Source organism: Antechinus flavipes, chromosome 2, assembly GCF_016432865.1.
Source record: "Antechinus flavipes isolate AdamAnt ecotype Samford, QLD, Australia chromosome 2, AdamAnt_v2, whole genome shotgun sequence".
In the NCBI taxonomy this organism is placed as follows: Eukaryota; Metazoa; Chordata; class Mammalia; order Dasyuromorphia; family Dasyuridae; genus Antechinus; species Antechinus flavipes.
In genome coordinates, this window is record NC_067399.1 from 149137374 (window position 1) to 149158065 (window position 20692).

General features: G+C 36.5%; 1 protein-coding gene across 2 annotated transcripts in view; it reads left to right on the top strand.

Annotated features, from left to right (window-relative positions):
- ACOXL (acyl-CoA oxidase like) overlaps positions 1 to 20692 on the top strand; it is a 511030-nt gene that overhangs the window by 454486 nt on the left and 35852 nt on the right. For both annotated transcript variants that reach the window (XM_051975799.1, XM_051975800.1), the window contains exon 18: positions 14703 to 14804. In XM_051975799.1, coding sequence (XP_051831759.1) covers positions 14703 to 14804 — 102 coding nt within the window. The remainder of the gene's footprint in view (positions 1 to 14702; positions 14805 to 20692) is intronic.

The following is a 20692-nucleotide window of genomic DNA, read 5'->3' on the forward strand; positions in this document are numbered from 1 at the left end:
TCAGAAATGTCTAAGACCAGATCCTAACTTTGGTCCCCTTGATTCCAAGTCACACATCCTATCTGCTGCACCACCTAGCTATTTCATATTTCTAAAGCACTTTACAAACCTTACTACGCTTGTGTTCGTTCTCTCTCTCTCTCTTTCTTTCTCTCTCTCTCTTCTCTCCCTTCCTCTCTTCTCATCTCTCTCTCTCTCTCTCTCTTTCTCTTTCTCTTTCTCTTTCTTTCTCTTCTCTCTCTCTCTCTCTTTCTCTTCTCTCTCTCTCTCTCTCTTCTCTCCCTTCCTCTCTTCCCATATCTCTCTCTCTCTCTCTCTCCCCCTCTCTCTCTCTCTTCATCTCTCTCCATCTCTCTCCATCTCTCTCTTCCTGTCTCTCATCGAATCTCTGTCTCTCTGTTCCACTCTCCCAAAGATCTATTTCTACATAACTTTTTCCATCTTTCTCTTCTACCCTTACTTTTGACAAAATATGAAACAATAGGTTTATCTTGCCAGGATTAACACTTAGAGGCATAGCAAGAATTATCTTAAACTGGAGGTATGCTCATCTTTTTAAGCTGATTGAAGAGACAGGAATTAGAGCTGAGCCTTTTTTGGCTAAAAGCCTTGGAAAGATTGATCTGGAAAAATGTTTATAACTAACTTCTTAGGAGGATGTGTTAGGCTAATATTTATAATTGTTTTCAGGAAGGCGTTATCTTCTCATTCATTTCAGAAGGTCATTGAGGATGTTGTCTGTCATCCATCCATTTACTCAACAAAAATTTATTAAGCTTCTACTGTTTGATGAATATCTACCTAGGAAACATAGTTCCTACAAAGTTAGAATGATTCCTGTACCTGTATGCTCAAGGATCATTAACCAAGGAGAACTTGCTCTTTTCTAGAATAGCTCATTTCATTCTTAGACAGCTCTTGTTAAAATTTCCTGTAAATTGAGCTAAATCTACTTGTCTGCAGCTTCTATCTATTGCTTCTAGTTGTACTAATTACTAATTAGATCCTTCTCCTAAATGAAAACATGGAATAGCTACTTTGTTTCTCCTAAGTCATCCTTTCTCTAGATTTAACATCTTTTTTTCCTTCAGTCAGTTCTCATATATTATAATCTAGGATCCCTTCCCAATTGCATCTCTTAGGAATTTTTTAATGCCACTCACTGAAGCAATGCAGTGCCACAAACCAGACATAGTTCTTCAGATAGAATCTGATCAGAGCATAGAAGAAAAAAACTATTACCTCGCTAATCCTGAACATTACCCAGCCTAATCATAGCATAGCTTTGTCGATCTCTATCTCCTCATTCTCTCTTAGATCCCTCACCCAACCAAGGAGCTGATTTTCCTAGAGTACAGGTTCAACCTTATCACCCCTGGTCCTCAATAAACTTAGAATTTCTCCTATTATCTCCAGAACAGATCAGTTTAAAATACATATTTTTTAAACACGAACTGCTGTATTGCTATACCTTCCAGTTTTATATTTGGGAAGTTGAGTTTTTGAACCCAAAAATCACTTTATATTTGTCACTATTAATTTTATTTATTTTTTAGATCTGGCATATTATTCTAGCCTGTCTAGATTTTTTTTTGGTAGCCTGACTGCTGTTAAGTATATTAGCTAGGTCACCTTCCTAGATTTGTGTCACTGAAAATTTAATAAGTATTCTGTTCATAATCTTTACTCAAAACAATCTGTTTAGCCATTTTTCAGTTGTATCTGATTCTTCATGAACCATATTTAGGGGTTGTCTTTGCAATGACAATGAAACCATTTGTCATTTTCTTCTCTAGCTCATTTTATACATGAGGAAACTGGAGCAAATAAGGTTAAGTGACTTGCCCAGGGCCACCCAGCTAGTATGTAAGGCCAGATTTGAATTCAGAAAGGTGATTCCTCCTGATTTCAGGGTCAGCACTTTATCCACTGTGTCACTCTGACTCAAAACATAAAGAAAACATCAAATACCATGGATGAGGTCAAATATACTTCTCTGAGGTCTCCTTCCAAGTTGACAACTAAACACTAACAGTTGTTCTTTGGGCTTGATTCTTTATTGGAATCTAGGTAAACTATGCCTACAACATTTATCTGATCTACTAGTCTTGTAATGTTGTCAAAAATGAAATAAGCTTAGTCTCTTATGACCTATTCTTGATAAAGCCTTGCTGACTCTTGGTTATATCTCTCTCCCCCGCCCCCCACCCCAAGATACTTACTAACTGTCCTTTTAATAATAATTTATAGAATTTAGCGAGCAAAGTCAAACTTACTGGTCTATAATCTCCAAATTCCACTCCTTTCCCCCCCCCCAATAATCAGGACATTTGTCTATTTTTATATTTTTGCGGTACCACTCTAATTCAGCATAATCTTTCAACAGTTACAGATTGTGACTCAACATAATGTCAAGTGAAAAGAATACTGTTTTTAGAGTTGGGGGACCTACATTCAAATTGTCTACCACTTATTACCCATTCTACTTTAGGCAAGTTACAACTTTCACAAGTGTCTCAATTTCCTCATTTGCTAAATGAGAGACTTATACAAGGTGGGGTCACTTCAGACTCTAAAGAGAGATAAGTTCATTCTTTTATCATCCCTTATTATTATCATCCTATCCAGCAGAGGACAGCCCCCTTTTTAAAGTACCATTTTACTTTGTTTCCATTCCTTATGAGTGTTAGCTTGGAGCTTATTTTGAACCACAATACTGACACTATTTTTATAGGACTATGCCACACTCTAAAAATTAATCTCTTATATTTGCCCTTCCTCCAATCTTCTAAATATACCTTTTTGAAATGTAAGTTGGTTAGTGACTCTCCTGTATATCTACACTGATGTTCTTAGGGAGTTCAGTTTTTCAACCTCACCTGAAATGCTTCTCTGAGTGTCTCTAGGATTTCACCTTTGAGAAATTCCCATTCCACCCAGTCTAGTCAGATGTATGTTATGGAATTTTAGGCTGTGGTATTCTACCCTTTTTTTCTTTGACCCCTTTGACATTTCTACTTTTCCCAAAAGAGACTACATGTCAGACTGTATGCTGCTTTTCTCTACATCTCTTACAAATTCTAAGGTTAAGTGTTCCTCTCACCTCAAAAATTCCCATCATTCCCTCCTAGGCAATCACTCTTCATGCTCTACCTTGCTTAAAATTAGATTCAGAATAGGAATTCCTTTTATCGTTTCCTCTATCTTATGAAGGATACAATGATTACTAAGATTGGTCAAGAAATTATTAACTGCTCTGTTTGGACAAAGCATGGGATCTGATGTATAATACAAGGAAGTCAAGGAATTGCCGACTACTTAACTGCTTTCGAATCTTATGTTTTATTATTTGAATTCATTTCTTTCTTCTTTCTATCCAGGTGGTCTGATAGAAATATAATTTTTGTTGAGAAGCAATACGGTGTGTTAAAGCATGGATTGGTAACAATGCCTGGGTTCAAAAACTGTCTCAGATACTTATCAGCTGCATGATCCTGGACCAAGAATGGACAAACCCTCTTCATCTATAAAATGAGAATAATACTATTAGTATCACTTAGCTCAGCAGGTTTTGTAAGGATCAAATGAGACAACACCCAAATATACAATTCTTTGTGAATCTTAAAGTTCTACATAAACATCATTATCACTATTATTTCTTTCTCTGTTGATCCAAATATTCTCTACCCTGCTTCCCCCAAACTATTTCCCAGATTTTCTCATGTAGTATATGACTTTTTAATAACTAATGTCCCTCCACCCATTTTTCTGTTAATTCTTCCATAGCCATATTCTAGTTATAGACATGCTCCATCAATCACAATCCAATTTGCTTGTTTTCATTAGAATGTTTATTTCATCTTGCTTCTTACCCATTCGTTGTACTTGTGTAGACATGCAGAATGATTGTTTTTATAGAGCCATCTGGACATCTCTCCTGTTCTTATTCCTTTGCTGTAGCTTCTCTCTATAGTAACTTGCTGGGTACTTATACTTTGGCAGGCCTCTCTCTTCCTCTCTCTTTCTGACTTAGAGTCATTTTTATTAGATTTGGAAAAACTTCAAATAAAAGTGTCTCTTTCTGTGTGAAAAATGTGTACGCATAATTTTTTCCAGCCCTTGTCAGATGCATTCCATCCCTCACTAAGATATCATCAAATTTATATTTTGAGCTTTGGTCTAGAAATGTAAATTTTATTCTCAAATAACAGTTTAACTAGTGGTTCTCTCAATCTATTGATTCTCTCTTCCAAACCACTTGCCTTTAATCAATATCAGGGATTAAAAAAAACCCAAACTCCAACTTGCCCCTAAGATTTTCAGTTTCTTTCCCACAACCTAATAATCATTAGCAATGTTTTCTAGATTCTTCCTGACAGTATCATTTGTTTTCATTCGAATCATCAACTTGGACAATAGTCATCAGGTATTACAAATTTTGGGAAATTCTTGGACATGTACCCTGGGAAGACAGCAAACCTCTTTTATTAATGTAAAATTATCAAATAGCTGCCCTCAATATCTCTCATCAGGGAGTCACAACCCACCACTACTCAGTATTTTTTCCTCTGACCTTTATGTGAAGATATCTCATCTGATAACACCTATCGTTCCATATCATCATTTACAAAATTAACAGAACCTCAGAGTTAAGCTAGATCTCAAAGGTCATCAACTCCAACCCATGCCTAAATATAAATACTTTCTAAATTCTACCCAACAAATAGTCTCTCAGCCTTTGCTTGAAGAACCTACCTCTTTTCAAGGAAGTCCATTCCACTTTGAATAGCTTTAATTGTTCAAAAAAAGTTTTTGAATGTGGTACTCTCTCTGGTCTACTTCCCTAAATCTTCATTTTTACTGGAATGCTAGTTCTCCCGAAAATAGCTATTATACTCTCAGGATTGTAGGGGTTAACTTTAAGGGTTTTAGTTCCTAATATTCTTATTTATAAGACTCCACTAGTGTGCTTCCATTATTCTTACTTATAAGCCTCCACTAGTGTGTTTCCATTAACAGTCAGACTTAATTAGCTATTACTAAGATGGTATCTCAAGAATATTAATTATAAAAAAGTGTCCCCCCAAAACAGCTCTCAAAATACACAAAAGATTCATGAGGAGAGGGAGCAAAATGGCACAGGTATAGTAAATACATATGAGGAAAGGATCACATAATTCCTAATTTCCAGAAAGCCTTTTGTCCTTTCATAAAGTTCTCATGAAGTTCCACTTAAGGATAGCTCTCAGCTGTGCTCCAAGTATTGGTACATTTGTAAAATGCATAGCTAATTAGCTAGTCAACCAGTTAAGGGGATGGAGGTGGGGGGGGGGAAGGAGTCAAGTCAAACTGGGCGGGAAGGAGTCAAGTCAAGGTCGGGGGGGGGGAAGAAAAGGGAATAAAACATTTAAAAAGCACTTATGATATATCAGACATTGTGCTAAGCACTTTCTACAAATAGTACTTCCTTTGATTCTTGTAGCAATTGTGAGAGGAGATGTTATCTCTATTTTACAGTTGAGTAAACTGAGGCAAACAGAGATTGAATAACTTGCCTAATTACATAGCTAGTAAATAACTGAGGTCAGATTTGCATTCAGGTCTTTCTGACCCAAGTCTCGCTGTTCTACTTACTTCATCACTTGTTGTGTCAAGCATTTATTAAGAACTTACCATATGCCAGGCACTAAGCTAAGCACTAGAGAAGTAAAGGCAAACCAAAAAACAAACAAAAGATATAACAACCACATACACATAAAATATCATGGTCCTGCTATGAGTGAAAGAAGATGAAAATAAGTACAAGTGATTATCAGCTGGGGTGAAGGGAACAAGAGGAGGGAATAGGAAAGACTTCCAGAAGATGGGTCTTGAAGGAAGCCAGAGAAAGTTAGAGTTGGAAAAGAGAGAACATTTCAAGTATGTGGAATAACCACAGCAAATGTAGGAGTTGGGTGATGGAGCATCTTATTTGAGAAACACTTAGGAAATCAATGTAGCTATATTGTAAAGTACATGAAGGAGAAAATAGTGTAAGAAGACTAGAAAAAGTAGGAAGAGATCATGTTTAAACACCAAATAGGCAATAGGAACCATTGTTGTTTATTGAATTAGAAGGGAAAACAGGGGGCAGAGGATGTAGGTCCTGAAATATTTAGACTTGTGCTTAAGGAAAATCACTGGCAACTGAATGGAGGATGGATTGAAGTAGAAAGAGATTTGTACAGGAAAACTATTTAGAATAATAATATTCTAGACAAAAGATGATGAAGGTCTTCTCTCTTCCACAAAAGATCATAATCCTTGAAAGTACTTTTACTTAGGTGACTAATCATTGGATGTCTTCTCTCCTACTGATTCAGTCTCTTGATTCCAGCTGGATACATTATCTGCTACTGATCTAGTCTCTCCAATGACATGAGCAATGGTGGAGAGTGGGGAGAAGAGAGGAATGCCAATTGTACTCTTCCATCCACAGTGGTTCTCAGGGGCTTGGATTCAATTCCACTATTTCACTGCTTGATAACTTGTATTTTTGTACATAGATCCAGAGATGTGTCTGACTCTTTCAATCAATCACATTTTTTTTTTTTTGGTGGCATTATCTGTCTTTATTTAGTGGCCAAATCATATAATCTTCTTAAATTGATTAAGGACCTGGTCATACTGAGTTTATAATTTAATGGACTGATTCATTGATTACATTGATTGGGCTAGAGGTAGAACTTCAACCCTGTACTTCTACACAGCTGGCTCTTAGCGATTTCTACCCATTGTTCAATGTTTCTGTGACAAATAAGCAAAGCAAGCCTAATATTTCTTCCACAGGAAAGATCTTCAAATACTTGTACACAGTCATCATTCATTTTCCTCTCAATGTACTCCCTCCACAAGTCTGTAGTTTTGTAATGTGGAAGTTATTCTGGGTCTAGCGACTCTGTAGTGTTAAAGTATAATCAAATTTGTTTTTACTATGTTCTTTTTCCAGTCCTTATCTCCTGAGGCAATATGTTAAAGGACTTTACTGATCACATACACAAAAATTATATCTCCAGTAAATATTGAGGGAAGTGAAAGTCCATCAGGTTCCCAAAGCCATTTACTGGGCTTCAAGATTGGAATTATATTTATTGAATGCCTTTTTGCTCCATTCACCATCCCATTGACTTCCTAGAACAAAATATCCTTTCCTGTCCTGTCACCTTATAAATTCCCTAAATGTTGGGATTTTTCACTTTTGTATGTGTATCTCTGATGCTAAGTACTACTGCAATATAGTAAATACTTAATAATTGCTTTTTCAGTCATGGATTTGGTTAATACAGCAGATCTACCAATGCCCTAAAGGCTTACTTCTGAAACTTTTAATATTCAGTAGATACTATAGTTAGTGTAACACTCAAGTCTTGTCTCTTGCTAGGTAGCTAGCCCACCCCCTTTTCTGGCCATACATGACTTTGAATGAAGCCTTTTGTACTCCCTTCTTGAACATGTCATTCTTTGTGCTATGCTGTCTTCTGATTGGGGGCACAATGAGATTTAGTGAGATACAGTGAATGTTAAGCTTAAATGTGATAAAGTTATCAAGTTCTTTGCAAACTTTGGAGGACTACATAAATATCTATATTTATATAAAACTCTATGAAAATCAATTTTATCACTACAATTGTTAGTGGAAAGAAATTCTGTTGTTGGATTCAAGAAAAGATCTGGGTCTGAATCCCATTTTCAACATTGGCTTATAACCCCAAGACCAGTCAAAAAACTTGCTGAGTTTAAGTCTTCTAATTTGTAAAACTGGGATAGCAATGCCTAGAGTACTTATTATGAGGGTCAAATGAAATAATGCAGGTAAAGTGATTTGCAAATCTTGAAATGCTCTATAAATGTTGCTATTATTATTATTAATCTTGGTTGAGAGAATCAAATAAAATATTGGTCATAGAAGTTTTAGCATTGGTTGTGGTTGCTGCCAAATACTGTCTCCTATTAGAGAAAATTCCCTCTGAATTCAATCTCTTATGCTAGCTAAGAGACTGCAGAAAAAGCAACAATGCCATCTTGGATTGAAAAGTTATTCCTTTCTCTTCTCCCATCAATCATTGCTTGGCAGCATAAACCCCAAAGAACGTACAGTGCTATGGAAAGGTTCACACTGAGGGTGAGGGATACACAAAGCCCCCATTCTCCAACAAACCTTATGGCCAGCTAAAAAAGGCAGAAAAGGGCTTTTCCTTTCTTGATTATCACAAAGTTCAGAAGCATCCAGGAGCCCAGCAGCACTCCAAGTTCCCAAACTGCTTTGTTCTTGCACCATTTTCAGTTTGCTTATGCTGTTGTTGCCTTCTCAAGAGTTTCTCTGTGCCTTCCTTTGGTCTTGTCCAGGCTTTTGCTTTCAGACGTATGGATTTCTTCCAAGTTCCTATTTCCAGGCATTTGAGACAGCCAGCATACTACCATGTTTAGGCCTCTCCCATGAGACCTAAAACACAGGATACATCTGTATCCTTGGGGTTTGGATGCCTGGAGCCCATGTATTTGATCTGCTATGACCCCAGATTTCAGTCTTGAGGATAAAGAAGCCTTTCCTGATCATAACCCTCTGAAAATTATGAAGATGAAATGGTTTGCTCTCACCACTTTGGGATCTATCATATTCAAAGGCAGCTAATGAATCCCAAAAAACCAATAGAAATGAATGATCTTTGTTGCTGTCTCCTGTCCACCCCCAGATTTCAATTTGAATTGTAAATTGTGACCATAAAGTTGTTGGAATGAGTCCTCCAGCTGCTGTACTTTGTCACCATTGCCAAGAAGGGAAGCTTCTCAGACTGGAGAGTAGTTGGGCAGGTCGATTTTTAAATATGGGGACAATAAAACATCTACATGTGGTTTAGAAATTTAATATATGTGGCATCAGAAATTGGATACTCCTAATTGGGCAGGGGGGCAAAGAGTGAGATTAGGGGAACTTGGATTCTGAAATATATCTCCTTAAGTGATCAATCCAACATTGTCTTTGGGGCAACTATATTTTGAGATTTTAGCAAGTGTGGGGGACACAATTAGACTTAGGGATGTGACTTGTAGTGGGCATTGGTATTTCTTTGCTTTGAGATAATCTCCATTTTCTTTTTTTCTCACTCTCCTTCCTTCCTTTCCTCCTCCTCTTCCTCTTCCTCCTGCTTCTTTTCTCCACATCTCTCTCTTTACCCCCCTTTCTGTTTGTTGGATTGTTCCTTAAAATTGTAAAGCAAATATATTTTGCTAATGGTGACAGAAATACCTTAATCTAAGGAATAATGCCATTGCCCATCAATTTTGCAAGGCAATAATGCTACTCCCGAGAGGCTGAACTCTAAGGCTGAAAGGCAGAGTAGTTCATCACAATGAGAGAATTGGGTTGTTGCTGGGGCGGGGAAAGATCCTCTGATCATGCTGTTATTACTAGGCATTAATAAGCTTTGTTCATCTTATCTGACACTGGAGACCTAACTTTTAGTCCTTCTGCAACATCTCTCTCTTTATTATGTAGCTCAGGGTCATGGAGAAACACAGCCTGCTGGCTGTATAGAACAGTAGGCAGCCTCCTTCATGCTGGTTTTGGTCCCAGCAGGCTTATATTCCCATGTGTTCTGTGGCTCTTCACTATAATGGATGGAAAGGCAATTACCTAGGTATCACTGAAGCTTGGTGGACTGAGAGCCTTGATGGAAATGTAGCAATGGAAGGGTACGCATTCTGTTGAAATGAAACTAATCTAGTAAAAGGGGTGTGTCAGGGTCCCCTGGCCTCTGACACAGACATGCCAGAAGCAGGGAGGGAATGTGAAGAGGGATTAGGAGAATTACAGATGGTCAGGCAGAAATGTCAGCTCAGGCATGCAGTAACATGGTAGTTGTAAGAGTTCTGGATTTAGAGACAAAGGAATTGAATCCTAAGTCTATAACTTTGGACGAGTAAGTTAATATCTCTAGGTCTCACTTTCCTGGATGGTCTGAGTGATCTCTAAGGCACCATCATTAGTCAGAACACATGATTGCAGACATACTAGCTGGGTTTCTTTTCTACAATGTATGTGTAAATGTGTGTGTGTGTGTGTGTGTGTGTGTCTGTCTGTCTGTCTGTCTGTCTTAGAGATGGGAGAAGGGAGAACGGGATAGAGCAGTGTACAAGAATATACATACAGTAGAACATGCTTCTGGGGGCCTTTGGACTATCAAAGCAGAGCTGCTTCTCCAGCCATGAAGGTCCCACCTTATGCTCTGTTTTGTTTCATGCATCCTTAACAGTTCTTCCTTTGGAATATGAAGTCCAATCTAGGCAGCTGAGTGACAGTGGATAGAATACCTTCCTCAGGGTCAAAAAGTTCTGAGTTTACATCAGAAATTCACCAGCCATGTGAATCTGGGCAAATCACTTGCTCTGTCTATTTTAGTTTCCTTATCTAGAAAAGGAAAGAGTTAGAATAAATGGTCTATAAATCCTTTCTAACTTAAGTTTATGATCCTAAGGAATATCAATGCTAGAACTGTTGGTTCCTATCAGCTAACTGCACACAACTCTAAATATTGGCCATTGTACTTTTCTCACCCAATTAGCTATATCTTGCATCTTCCTACCTCTATAATTTATCACTGCCTTCCCCAGAGTGTTTTTAGGGAAATAACATTATGTGTTAAGAAAGTGTATATTTGTATAGACATCTATAGACATGGGGTAGGCATAAAAAGAAAAGCCAAAGTGATATTGCTCCGAATCAAGAGATGACACTTGATTAAGGGTGCTTCTTGTCTTCAAGTAATCTTATGCAGCAATTTGTGCTTTGGGGCAGAAAATTATATATGGTTAACAAATGGTTTTGGAGAATAACTGCACCTTAAACTTACAATTGGTAATATATATTTACTAATTTGAACATATGTATCCTCTCAATATAATGCAACATTGGGAGGGGCAGGGACTGTTTTACTTTTGTATTTGTATCCCTAATGTCTAATATAAAATAATTCTTAGTAAATGCCTTTGAGGGGCAGCTGGATGGTGCAGTGGACAGAGTGCTAACCCTGAAGTCAGGAGGACCTGATTTCAAATCTTGCCTAAGATACTTAATACTTCCTACCTGTGTGACCCTGGGCAAATCACTTAACGCTAATTGCCTCAGCAAAGAAAAACAAAACAAAACAAAATACCTGTTGATTTATCAATAAATGCTTGTTGAATTGACTGCTATAAACCATCTAGCCAGTCAGAGGATATGGATGATGCTTCCTTAAAGTACATTCCCAAAATAGCACAGTAGTGATTTATATTTCACCCATGCTAATGAATATGAATTTTAGCATATAAATATATGCTAAAAGTCTGTTTTGTTAAAAGCAAAATACCTCATAAATATTTGACATAATTTGAAGGAAATTTCATCTTTTATAAGTTAACTAGGGAAACTACTATTCCAAAATCAAATCTGACCAGTTAGCCAATTAGTCAGCAAGCATTTAAGTGCTTATTATGTGCATGGGAGACCACTCAAATGCAAAGACATGGAGATGGGAAATGGATGTCATGTATGAAGAATTCAGAAAGGAAGGAAATGGCCAGCAATATAAAATCTGCAGGATGAAAATGGTTTTGGGTGTAAATGATTAAATCATATAGGAATTCATAATAATGATGAAAAGAAACCTGAGTCACAGTTAACTTTGATGTACCCTAGACTTTAAGAAACCCATTTCAATTTTTTAAAAGATAGATATGATAAAAATATGGCTAAAAAAGAGCCAAAAAAACTTATGATAAATGACAGTTATCAGTAATCCTAATGAGGAGAAAAGAGAAAAGCATCTAACAAAACTGATATGCTCAGCTTTAAAGCTGTTTTTAGATAGATGGATGGATAGATAGAAAGATAGATGGACGAATGAACAGATGCATGGAAAAATGAATATATAACTAAGAATGAATTTCAAAAATGGTTGAAACTTCCAAAAACACTGCCAGGAAAATTAAAAGCCTTGAATGAATTAAGTTTTATTTTTAAATGAAAAAATGTTTTTTTTTTTTAAAAAAAAAACCTTCATCACTGCTTAAGAAAGATGGTATAATTTTTAATATATTACAGAGAGAAGGTAGAACAATTCAAATCTTAGTTTGTTTCCTTCTTTTTCATCAAAGAAAATGATTGACATATTAGAAATGATAGAAAAAAATTCCCGAGAAGGAAGTGATAGCCAATGTAAGCAAAATAATAGAAGAGAACATGGCTAATTTCAAGTAAATAAAGTTTTTCAGGTTAAAGTGAATTGATCATAGTACTGAAATAATTTGTAACTATCAATAAGAAATTACAGTGGGTAATTTTTGAGTAATCATGAAGAACCAGGAAGGCTCCAGAAAACTTAAAACAAGAAAACATCCATCTGATACTATAATCTAGAGACCAACTACTACTGTATTCCACAACTTACTCTAAGCAGTGGTCTTTTCTTTCCCCCAAACATGAACTTGGTTCACTGGTGCCCCCTACTGATTTCTAGCTTTTACTTTTACCAATCTGCAGGTGGTCTCTCAGGGAAAGGTATAAGTTTTTTCTACTCATGTTTCCTAAAAGTAGTTAACTATTTTAAAGTGAATTGTACAAGGGTTACAATAAGGCACTGTAGGAAAACATATAGGAAAGTTACACAAACAAATGACAGGGAAAGCTACACACACACACACACACACACACATATGTATGTATATATATATATATCCCATTTTCAAATACATACACACAACATTCATATATATTTTAAAATTAGTTTCCGTGTCTATAGGGAACTCAGCCTATCTCTTTCTTAGTTCCTTCTTCCTTATCTCTAGAGGCAGTTGACCCACTACATCTTTGTATTTCCCACAGAGCCTAGGATAATGTTACACATGTAGCAGGTGCAGAACCAAAAATGTGTTGAAGGAATATGGAGTTCACCCAAGGCCTAATAAGTTTGCTGAGCTGACTAAGCATTTACGTGATATTTTATCAGGGCATAGTACATTCCAAAAATTCTTATCAGTTATTTCTACTACTCACTGTGGATCAGGCAAACACAAGTGACTATTTCTTTCAGAAAGGTCAATTACAATTTTTTCACTTGTTTGGTACATTAATAGAGAAAGCATATTTAGGAGTAGAATTCTCTCACAGACTTACTAAAGCAAACTGAGTCCATTTCTGAATGTCTGAGGTTATTCAGAGTGATATATGTCAGAAATTTAGCTTTCCACAAAATTCAATGACAATTCAATTCAAGAGATACCATGTTCCTCCCTGGAGTAAGTGCTGAGACAAAAAGACAAAAGAGCTAGATTTAGACTTAGTAGACATGAATTCAACTTCAACTTCTCACACATACAACCTGACTGACTGATCTTGGGCAAGTTGCTGGATCTCTTTCAGTCTCAGTTTCCTCACTTGCAAGATGAGGAGATTGGATTGGATGACCTCCAAGTTCCCTTCCTGCTCTAAACCTAAAACCTAAAACAGTCCCTGCCTTCAAAGAATTACAAAGAAAGAGGGTACTACATTACAGCATACATATAAAACATAACTTTTTAGCTTAATGACCAGCTATGTAGCAACTGATAATGAAGATCATATTTGATCACGTATCCCTGCATAAAACTTTGAGAAGACAAAACACTTATCCTTTCTTAATTCTTGGAATCTTAAGATTTTTATGTGCTGCTATTCCTTATAATAGATCTCAAGAAGCTGTAATGTGTTATCAGTTACTTCTTTGTCTTTCAGGAATTTTTTAAGAAGGAAAAAAAAAATCACATTAAATGAGTTACATAATATTTTCCCCAGTCCTGTGAATTTGATATAGGGAACTCCCAGCTAGGAAATTTCTTCATCAGCTCTTACTCTGAAATTCATATTAATGAATTGTCTGGGGCACTGAGAGGTAAAGTGATTCGCTCACCAAGTTAGACTATGTCAGAAGAAGGATTTGAATAGAGGCCTTTCTGGTTTTAAGGACTATTCTCTATATGTTAAACCAATAGTTCTTAAAATGTGGTTCAGGGATTAAGGGTCCCTGAGACCATTTCAGGGGATCTTTAAGGTCAAAATTATTTTCATTATAATACTATTTTAAATTTGAACAATATAAATATCAACAGATGTGATCTACATAAACAAAAACTCTTTGAGGAAAAATTACATAATTTTTAAGAGTTTAAATGGGTCTCAAAATCAAAATGTTTTGAGAGCTACTGCTCTACACCAAACTGCCTTAAATACCAAATTATATAAATTCTAGAAGTTATATTGCGGGGCACCAAGAATCCATTGTGACTGTGTTTGACAGAGATTACATTTGGTCTTATTGTTTAGTATATGGTCTGTGGTTATTATATTTGTTATGTTTTATAAGTATGCTGTAATATAGTACCCTCTTTCTTTGTAATAACAATAGAATTCTATTCCAACAGTAGGAAGATATTTGACAGTTATAAGTTTGTAATGGCAATATATCAATATCCACCTTGTATACACATTAATGTCCACTTTGTGCCTAGTATTTAATGGGAAAACATGATTTCTTTCATGTATTTTAGGAATTCCCTATTGTTAAGAAAAAAAAAAACAAGACAACCTTTTTAAAGTGATTCAAATTTCTTAATTTATTAACATGTTATATTTTTCTTTTCCCCTTTAGTTTTGTCTTTTGTATGGAACCAAGTTGGTGTTTCAGGAAAGAGCATGGTATTTAGAACATAAATACTTGACCCCAGCAAGCAGTGTGCAGATCAGAAGTCAGGTAAGGCCCTTTGCCATGGGGCAAGATGGGTGTGGGTCATTAACAATTGGCGGGACTTTGCTTTCTTAGTAAACAGTTCTTATCAAGCTGGTATCATTTGCCTTCTAAAGAATTTCAGTTCTTCTAGAATTTCACATGCATGCTGTTTTATTCTCTACTGCTATCTTGTTACATTTCAAACTTAAGATGACAAGGAAATGATTCATTGTTCTTGCCTGAACTCTCTGACATGAACTCTCCTTCCCTTTCTCTGCCATCTATGACTCCAAAAGGGCTTTTCTTGAGTTAACAAGGAAGAAAAATAGAGGGGGAAAGAGAGGGAATGGAGGAGGGAAAGAGAAAGAGAGAGAAAAGGAGAAAGGAAGAAGGGAGGAAGGAAGGAAAGAAGGAAGGAAGAGAGGGAGAGAGGGAGGAAAGGAAAGAGGAAGGGAGAAAAAAACGAAGGAGGGAAGAAAAGAGGGAGAGAAAGGAAGGAAGGAAGAAGTGAAGAAAGGAAGGAAAGAAGGAAAAAGGAGGAAGGAAGGAAAGAGGGAAGAAGGAAGGAAGGGGAGGGAGAGAAGGAGAAAGGAAGGAAAGAGGGAAGGAGAAAGGGAGGAGAAAGAAGGAAGGAAGGGAAGGAGGGCGGGAGGGATAGATAAATCTTGTATATTATTACAATGAGTATCAATACCTATATACTTATATCAATTCATGAAATAGTTTTGCAAGGTTGTGCTGGTAATTGTTTAATAATGAGTTCTCTGGAAGAAAACCATATCCATAATACAATATTAAGTTTAATCTGCATTACTAACATTATTTCCCTCACATAAGGCTAGACAATCAACAGGTCATAATAAATTAAGCTTTAATTTGTAGCATTGTTGATTTCTGAGATATAATACTCACACTAAAATTTAACAATTGGCTGTCATGAGCCAATTTGAACTGGCTCCAGTAGACTAGAGGTTTTGTTGTTGTTGTTGTTGTTGTTGTTGTTGTAGAGTCATGTCAACTTATCATAACCTCATTTAGGGTTTTCTTGGCAGATACTGGAGTGGTTTGCCATTTCATACCTCTTAGCTCTTTTTACAGATGAAAAAACTGAGGCAAACTGGGTTAAGTAACCTGCCCAGGATTACAAAGATAAGTGTCTAAGGGTTTATTTCAATTCATATTTGCCTGATTCTAGGTCCAGCACTGTCCACTGTGCCACCTAAATGTACTTTTCAGGGGAAATAAATAAAGCATTTCTCCATAAAAAGAGTTGGTTTTGCTTAGTCTGTGAGATTCCCAAAGCAGGAGAAAGGCTGAACTGTTTCCAATTAGCCAGAAAATCAAGAGACCAAAAAGAGGACTACATTTCCTTGCTAGAGTAGAGTATGTGACTGTGAAATGACAATGTGTTTATAAATATGTGTGTGTCTCTATATGCATATATATGTGCACATCTATGTGTATAAATCTATAAATACACATGTATGCATATACTTACACACATATATAGCACTTAATACTTTTCAGAACATATATGGTAGCTTAGTAAACACACTGAATTTGGAATCAGAAGATTCAGCTGTGAATTGTCATTTTCCCACCATATTAGCTGTTCTATCTTGACCAGATCACTTAACCTCTGATGAGACTTCAGTTGTCTCATATATAAAATGGGTATGATAATGCTTCCTTCACTCTTTCCCTTGAAGTATTACTGTGACTCACATTTGTAAATTGGACGACTCCACAAGGATGTCAGCTGTTATTGGTTCTCCGAAGCACTCTGAAAAGTTGGAAGGGAAGATATTGTTTTTCTTTTTAAAAAAATTGAGGTTGAATGACTTGCCCAAAGTCACATAGCTTTTGAGTAACAGCTAGGGCAAGAATCCCAGTCTCCTGACCACAAGTAGATTTTAGATTCGTCTAGAAGCTGGATTCATTTTTAAGATTCCTTAGATTTCCACCTGGCACACTGACATCTTAATTAATAAAGAGTACTAAAGTCCCTGAAAGTGTTCCTAAAATTATAGAAGCAGGTGGAGAGCAGGAGAGAACTTCCAAGAACATTTGTTCTAGCCTCCTTGATTCACAGGTATAGAAACTAGAACCCAGAGTGTGATATGACTTGGTCATGTTACACAGGTCATTAGTAGAGGAGCAACAAAGCTAGGATTAAATAAAAGATTTTTTTTTACTCCAAACCCAGTGCTTTTTTAAAAAAATTTGTCTTTGTGAAGTCTTCACATTACACATCATAAATCCCTTTGCCAGTTTTAATATATAAAAAGTGGCATGAGTAAACATTTATTAGAGATATTTAATAAATATACACCAATAGAGTTCTACTGTATCAAGAAATGTTAAAAAAAAAAAAACACAAAACAAATGACAACTAAAAGAAGGCTCAAGGATTTGTTGATCTTGTGGTACAAGTAGGGATATGCTAGAGACAGCTCTAATGATTGAAAGACTAGTGTTAAATTTTCAGTGTGAGCATTTATGCCTTGAAAATTGATAATCATTATGACAGTGGGCAAGTCACTTAATCCCAACTGCCTCAGCAAAAAAAAAAAAAAAAAAAAATTGTTAATCACTATAAATCTAGGGCTTGGTTCATTATTTTACTGATTGTCTATATTTAAGAAAGTGTAAAAATAGAGATCAACCTTAAAATGTGTATGCATCCATATATAGTATATGTATAATATTTATTATATATACACATGTATACACACATACAAACATGTATACCACATATACACTATACATACATGTGTGTGTATTTATTTCCTGGAAAACCTGCTTATTAAACATTTAATATCATGCCTCTGAACAGAGGACAATGAAAGATAACTTGGGATTTCTCTGGGAAGGTGAAATTGTGTATTAGAAAGGGTACTGAATTTGAAGAATATCTAAACTCCAATCTTAGCTCAGTGCCTTACAATCTGTATGACATCAGGCAATATCTTTGTTCCTCTGTGTTTCAGCTCTCTTTTATAAAATGGGGAGTGGGGAGTGTTGGGTAGGTGTCAGATTAAATTATTTCCATTTGTAACTAGACCTCAACTGTAACTTCTCCATCCTATTAGTTACTTAGCTTAGTGACAAGGGTAACTCTAACAGTATTCTGTTGCAGTCTCATGTTGTAATGTCTAATATTATGCTTATCTCTTCTTAGCATTGACACATACTTTACACCCTCAGATCACTCCCCGAGATATGTTGTTTCCTTGGAAGGAAAAGGATTCTTCCAGAATCCCTTGTCTTTGGCTGATTACGCTGTTAATTAACAGTACATCAAATCATTTAAATTATTGTTGCTTTTACTTGTTGCTGATATACAACTTTGCCAGCAACACTGATAGAAAAATGAGATGATCTGCTCCTTTAATATTTGAATGTACCTTATAACTGTTATTGGGAATCCCTCAAGGATAAAATTCCTGCCTGTGTACAACATTATAGGAAGATTCCAGGGTAGTTTATTATGTAAAGAAAGACAGTGTGGTGGCTAAAGCATTAGCCAGGAAGATGTGAAACATTTACTAGCTGTATAACCCTGGATGTGTCACTTAATTTCTGTAGATTTCAATTTCCTCCTCCACAAAAGGAGTTTAGAATCAATAATCTTTTAATTCCCTTCCAGCTCTAAATTGATATGTCCTATTACCTCGTGTGCTTTTATAAGGAAATCTTTTATTGTTCCTAGAAAATCCAGTGTATTTGTATTTACAAATTTCCATTGTTCAATTTAGGCATTATTATTGACTTCATTTGCCATGTATATGCCTGTGATACATGCTACCAGGAAGATTGAGACTTGTGGATTACTTGAGCTCTGGAGTTCTGAGCTGCAGTGAAGCAAATGCAAATTAGGCGTCCATACTAAATCTGGCATCAGTATGGCAATCTCCTGAAAGCAGGAGGCCCTTGTGCTGCCTAAGGAGGGACAAACTGACCCAAACAAAGAAACAAAGCAGGTCAATGCTAATCCATTAACTATTTTTTTTTTTTTTACTACTACCCCATTTATTACCTATCATAACCATAGGCAAAGCATTCCTCCCTGAGCCTCATGCCTCATTTATGAAAAGGGAAGGTTGGACTATCCAGGATTGATTCCAGTTCTGAATTCATCATCCATGTGAAGAATTTTTTTAAAAGGTGGGGATGAGGGGAAGGCACCTATACTAACCAGAACGACACGTCAGTAATATTGCTTCTTTCCACTATAGTCTATGTTCATCTTTTCTTTTCTTATTTTATTTTATTTTTAACTTATGAAATGAAACAATTATTTCCATCTTTTCAAAATTTATTTTAGAGTCTCATATTGGTGGCATGAGTACAAATAATTAACCAGTCTTAATTTCATAGCCCTATTTAAAACCAGCACTTAATGTTACTTTTAGTTGAGTATTTAATAGCCTCATTTCTCTTATCAAAGGATTTATTTCCGGAAATTTGATACTACAGCTGTCCAAGTTCTCTAGTCATTTACAGGTCAACATTTGAACAGTGGTTCTCAGCTATGTGTCAGAAAGCAAGTTCATTGTATTTAGATGGTGATAAGAATTTGAGACATGTAGCTTGTTGACATCTGGTGGCATCCTGACATTCCCATGTGTCTATTGAAACCTAGCAGCCCAAATAGGATTTGGAGGTCAAATTAAAATTTCCAATACACATCCTGAAAATAGTGCTTGATAAAATGTTAAAAATTGGTTTTATTCCCCACCCTCACCACCCCACCCCTCCCCAAGGATCAGTTGATTTAAAAAGACAGATAAGAGTGAAACTTAAGAAGGTAAGGGAGGGCTGTTCTCCCTTCACGCTATTGTTACCATGAAATTGTGTGTGTGTACAGTCACTCTCAAATTCCTTCCAAGTTGTTTTGATTACTGTGGACAAGCACTTGCAGGAGAGGATTGTTGAATGTTTGGACTCACTGAAGCTGTTCTTCCAGAAATGGAAGCTCACTGTTGGCTAGCCCATGAATGTTGCCCTGGGGTGAAGTACAAATTTAAAGTACACCAGCTTGGAATCTTTAGAGTGGAAGGATGTACTGAATGTGTAAATAGAGTGCCACATGTTATCAAGAAAGACCTGTGTGAGTGTAGTGCCATAAAACCATAATTAGAAACATGAATGGTCTTAAGAAACAATATAGAACTAGAATAACTTATACCATAATATCAATTTTGTAAAAATGAACAATTCTGAGACTTCTGAATTCTGATCGATACAATGATTAATCAGAGGACATCAGAGGACAGAAAATGTTCTTTCCTACCTACTTACCTCCCTCCCTTCCTCCTTCCCTTAATTCCTCCCTCTCTCCCTTCTTTCCTTTTTTCCTTCCCTCCTTCCCTCCCTTTCTTCCCTTCCTCCTTCCCCCCTCTCCTCCTCCTTCTTTCTTCCCTCCCTCCCTCTCTTCTTTCTTTCCTTCCTTCCTCCTTCCCTCCCTTTCTCCCTCCTTCCTTTCCTTCCTTCCTCCTTCCTTCTTTCCTTCCTTCCTTCCTTCTTTCTTCCTCCCTCCCTCTTTTCTTCCTCCCTCCCTCTTTCCTTCCTTCCTTCCTTCCTTCCTTTCTTCCTTCCTTCCTTCCTTCCTTCCTTCCTTCCTTCCTTCCTTCCTTCCTTCCTTCCTTCCTTCCTTCCTTCTTCCTTCCTTCCTTCCTTCCTTCCTTCCTTCCTTCCTTCCTTCTTTCCTTCCTTCCTTCCTTCCTTCCTCAGTTGAGCCTCACAACAACCCTATGATGCAGACACTACAGCTGTTATTATCCCCATTTTACAGCTGATAAAAATTAAAGTTTAAAGAAATTAAATGATTTTACTATGGTCACACAGCAAATAAGTTTCAGAAGTAGGGTTCAAACTCCGAGTCCATTGCTATATGCATATGTCATGTT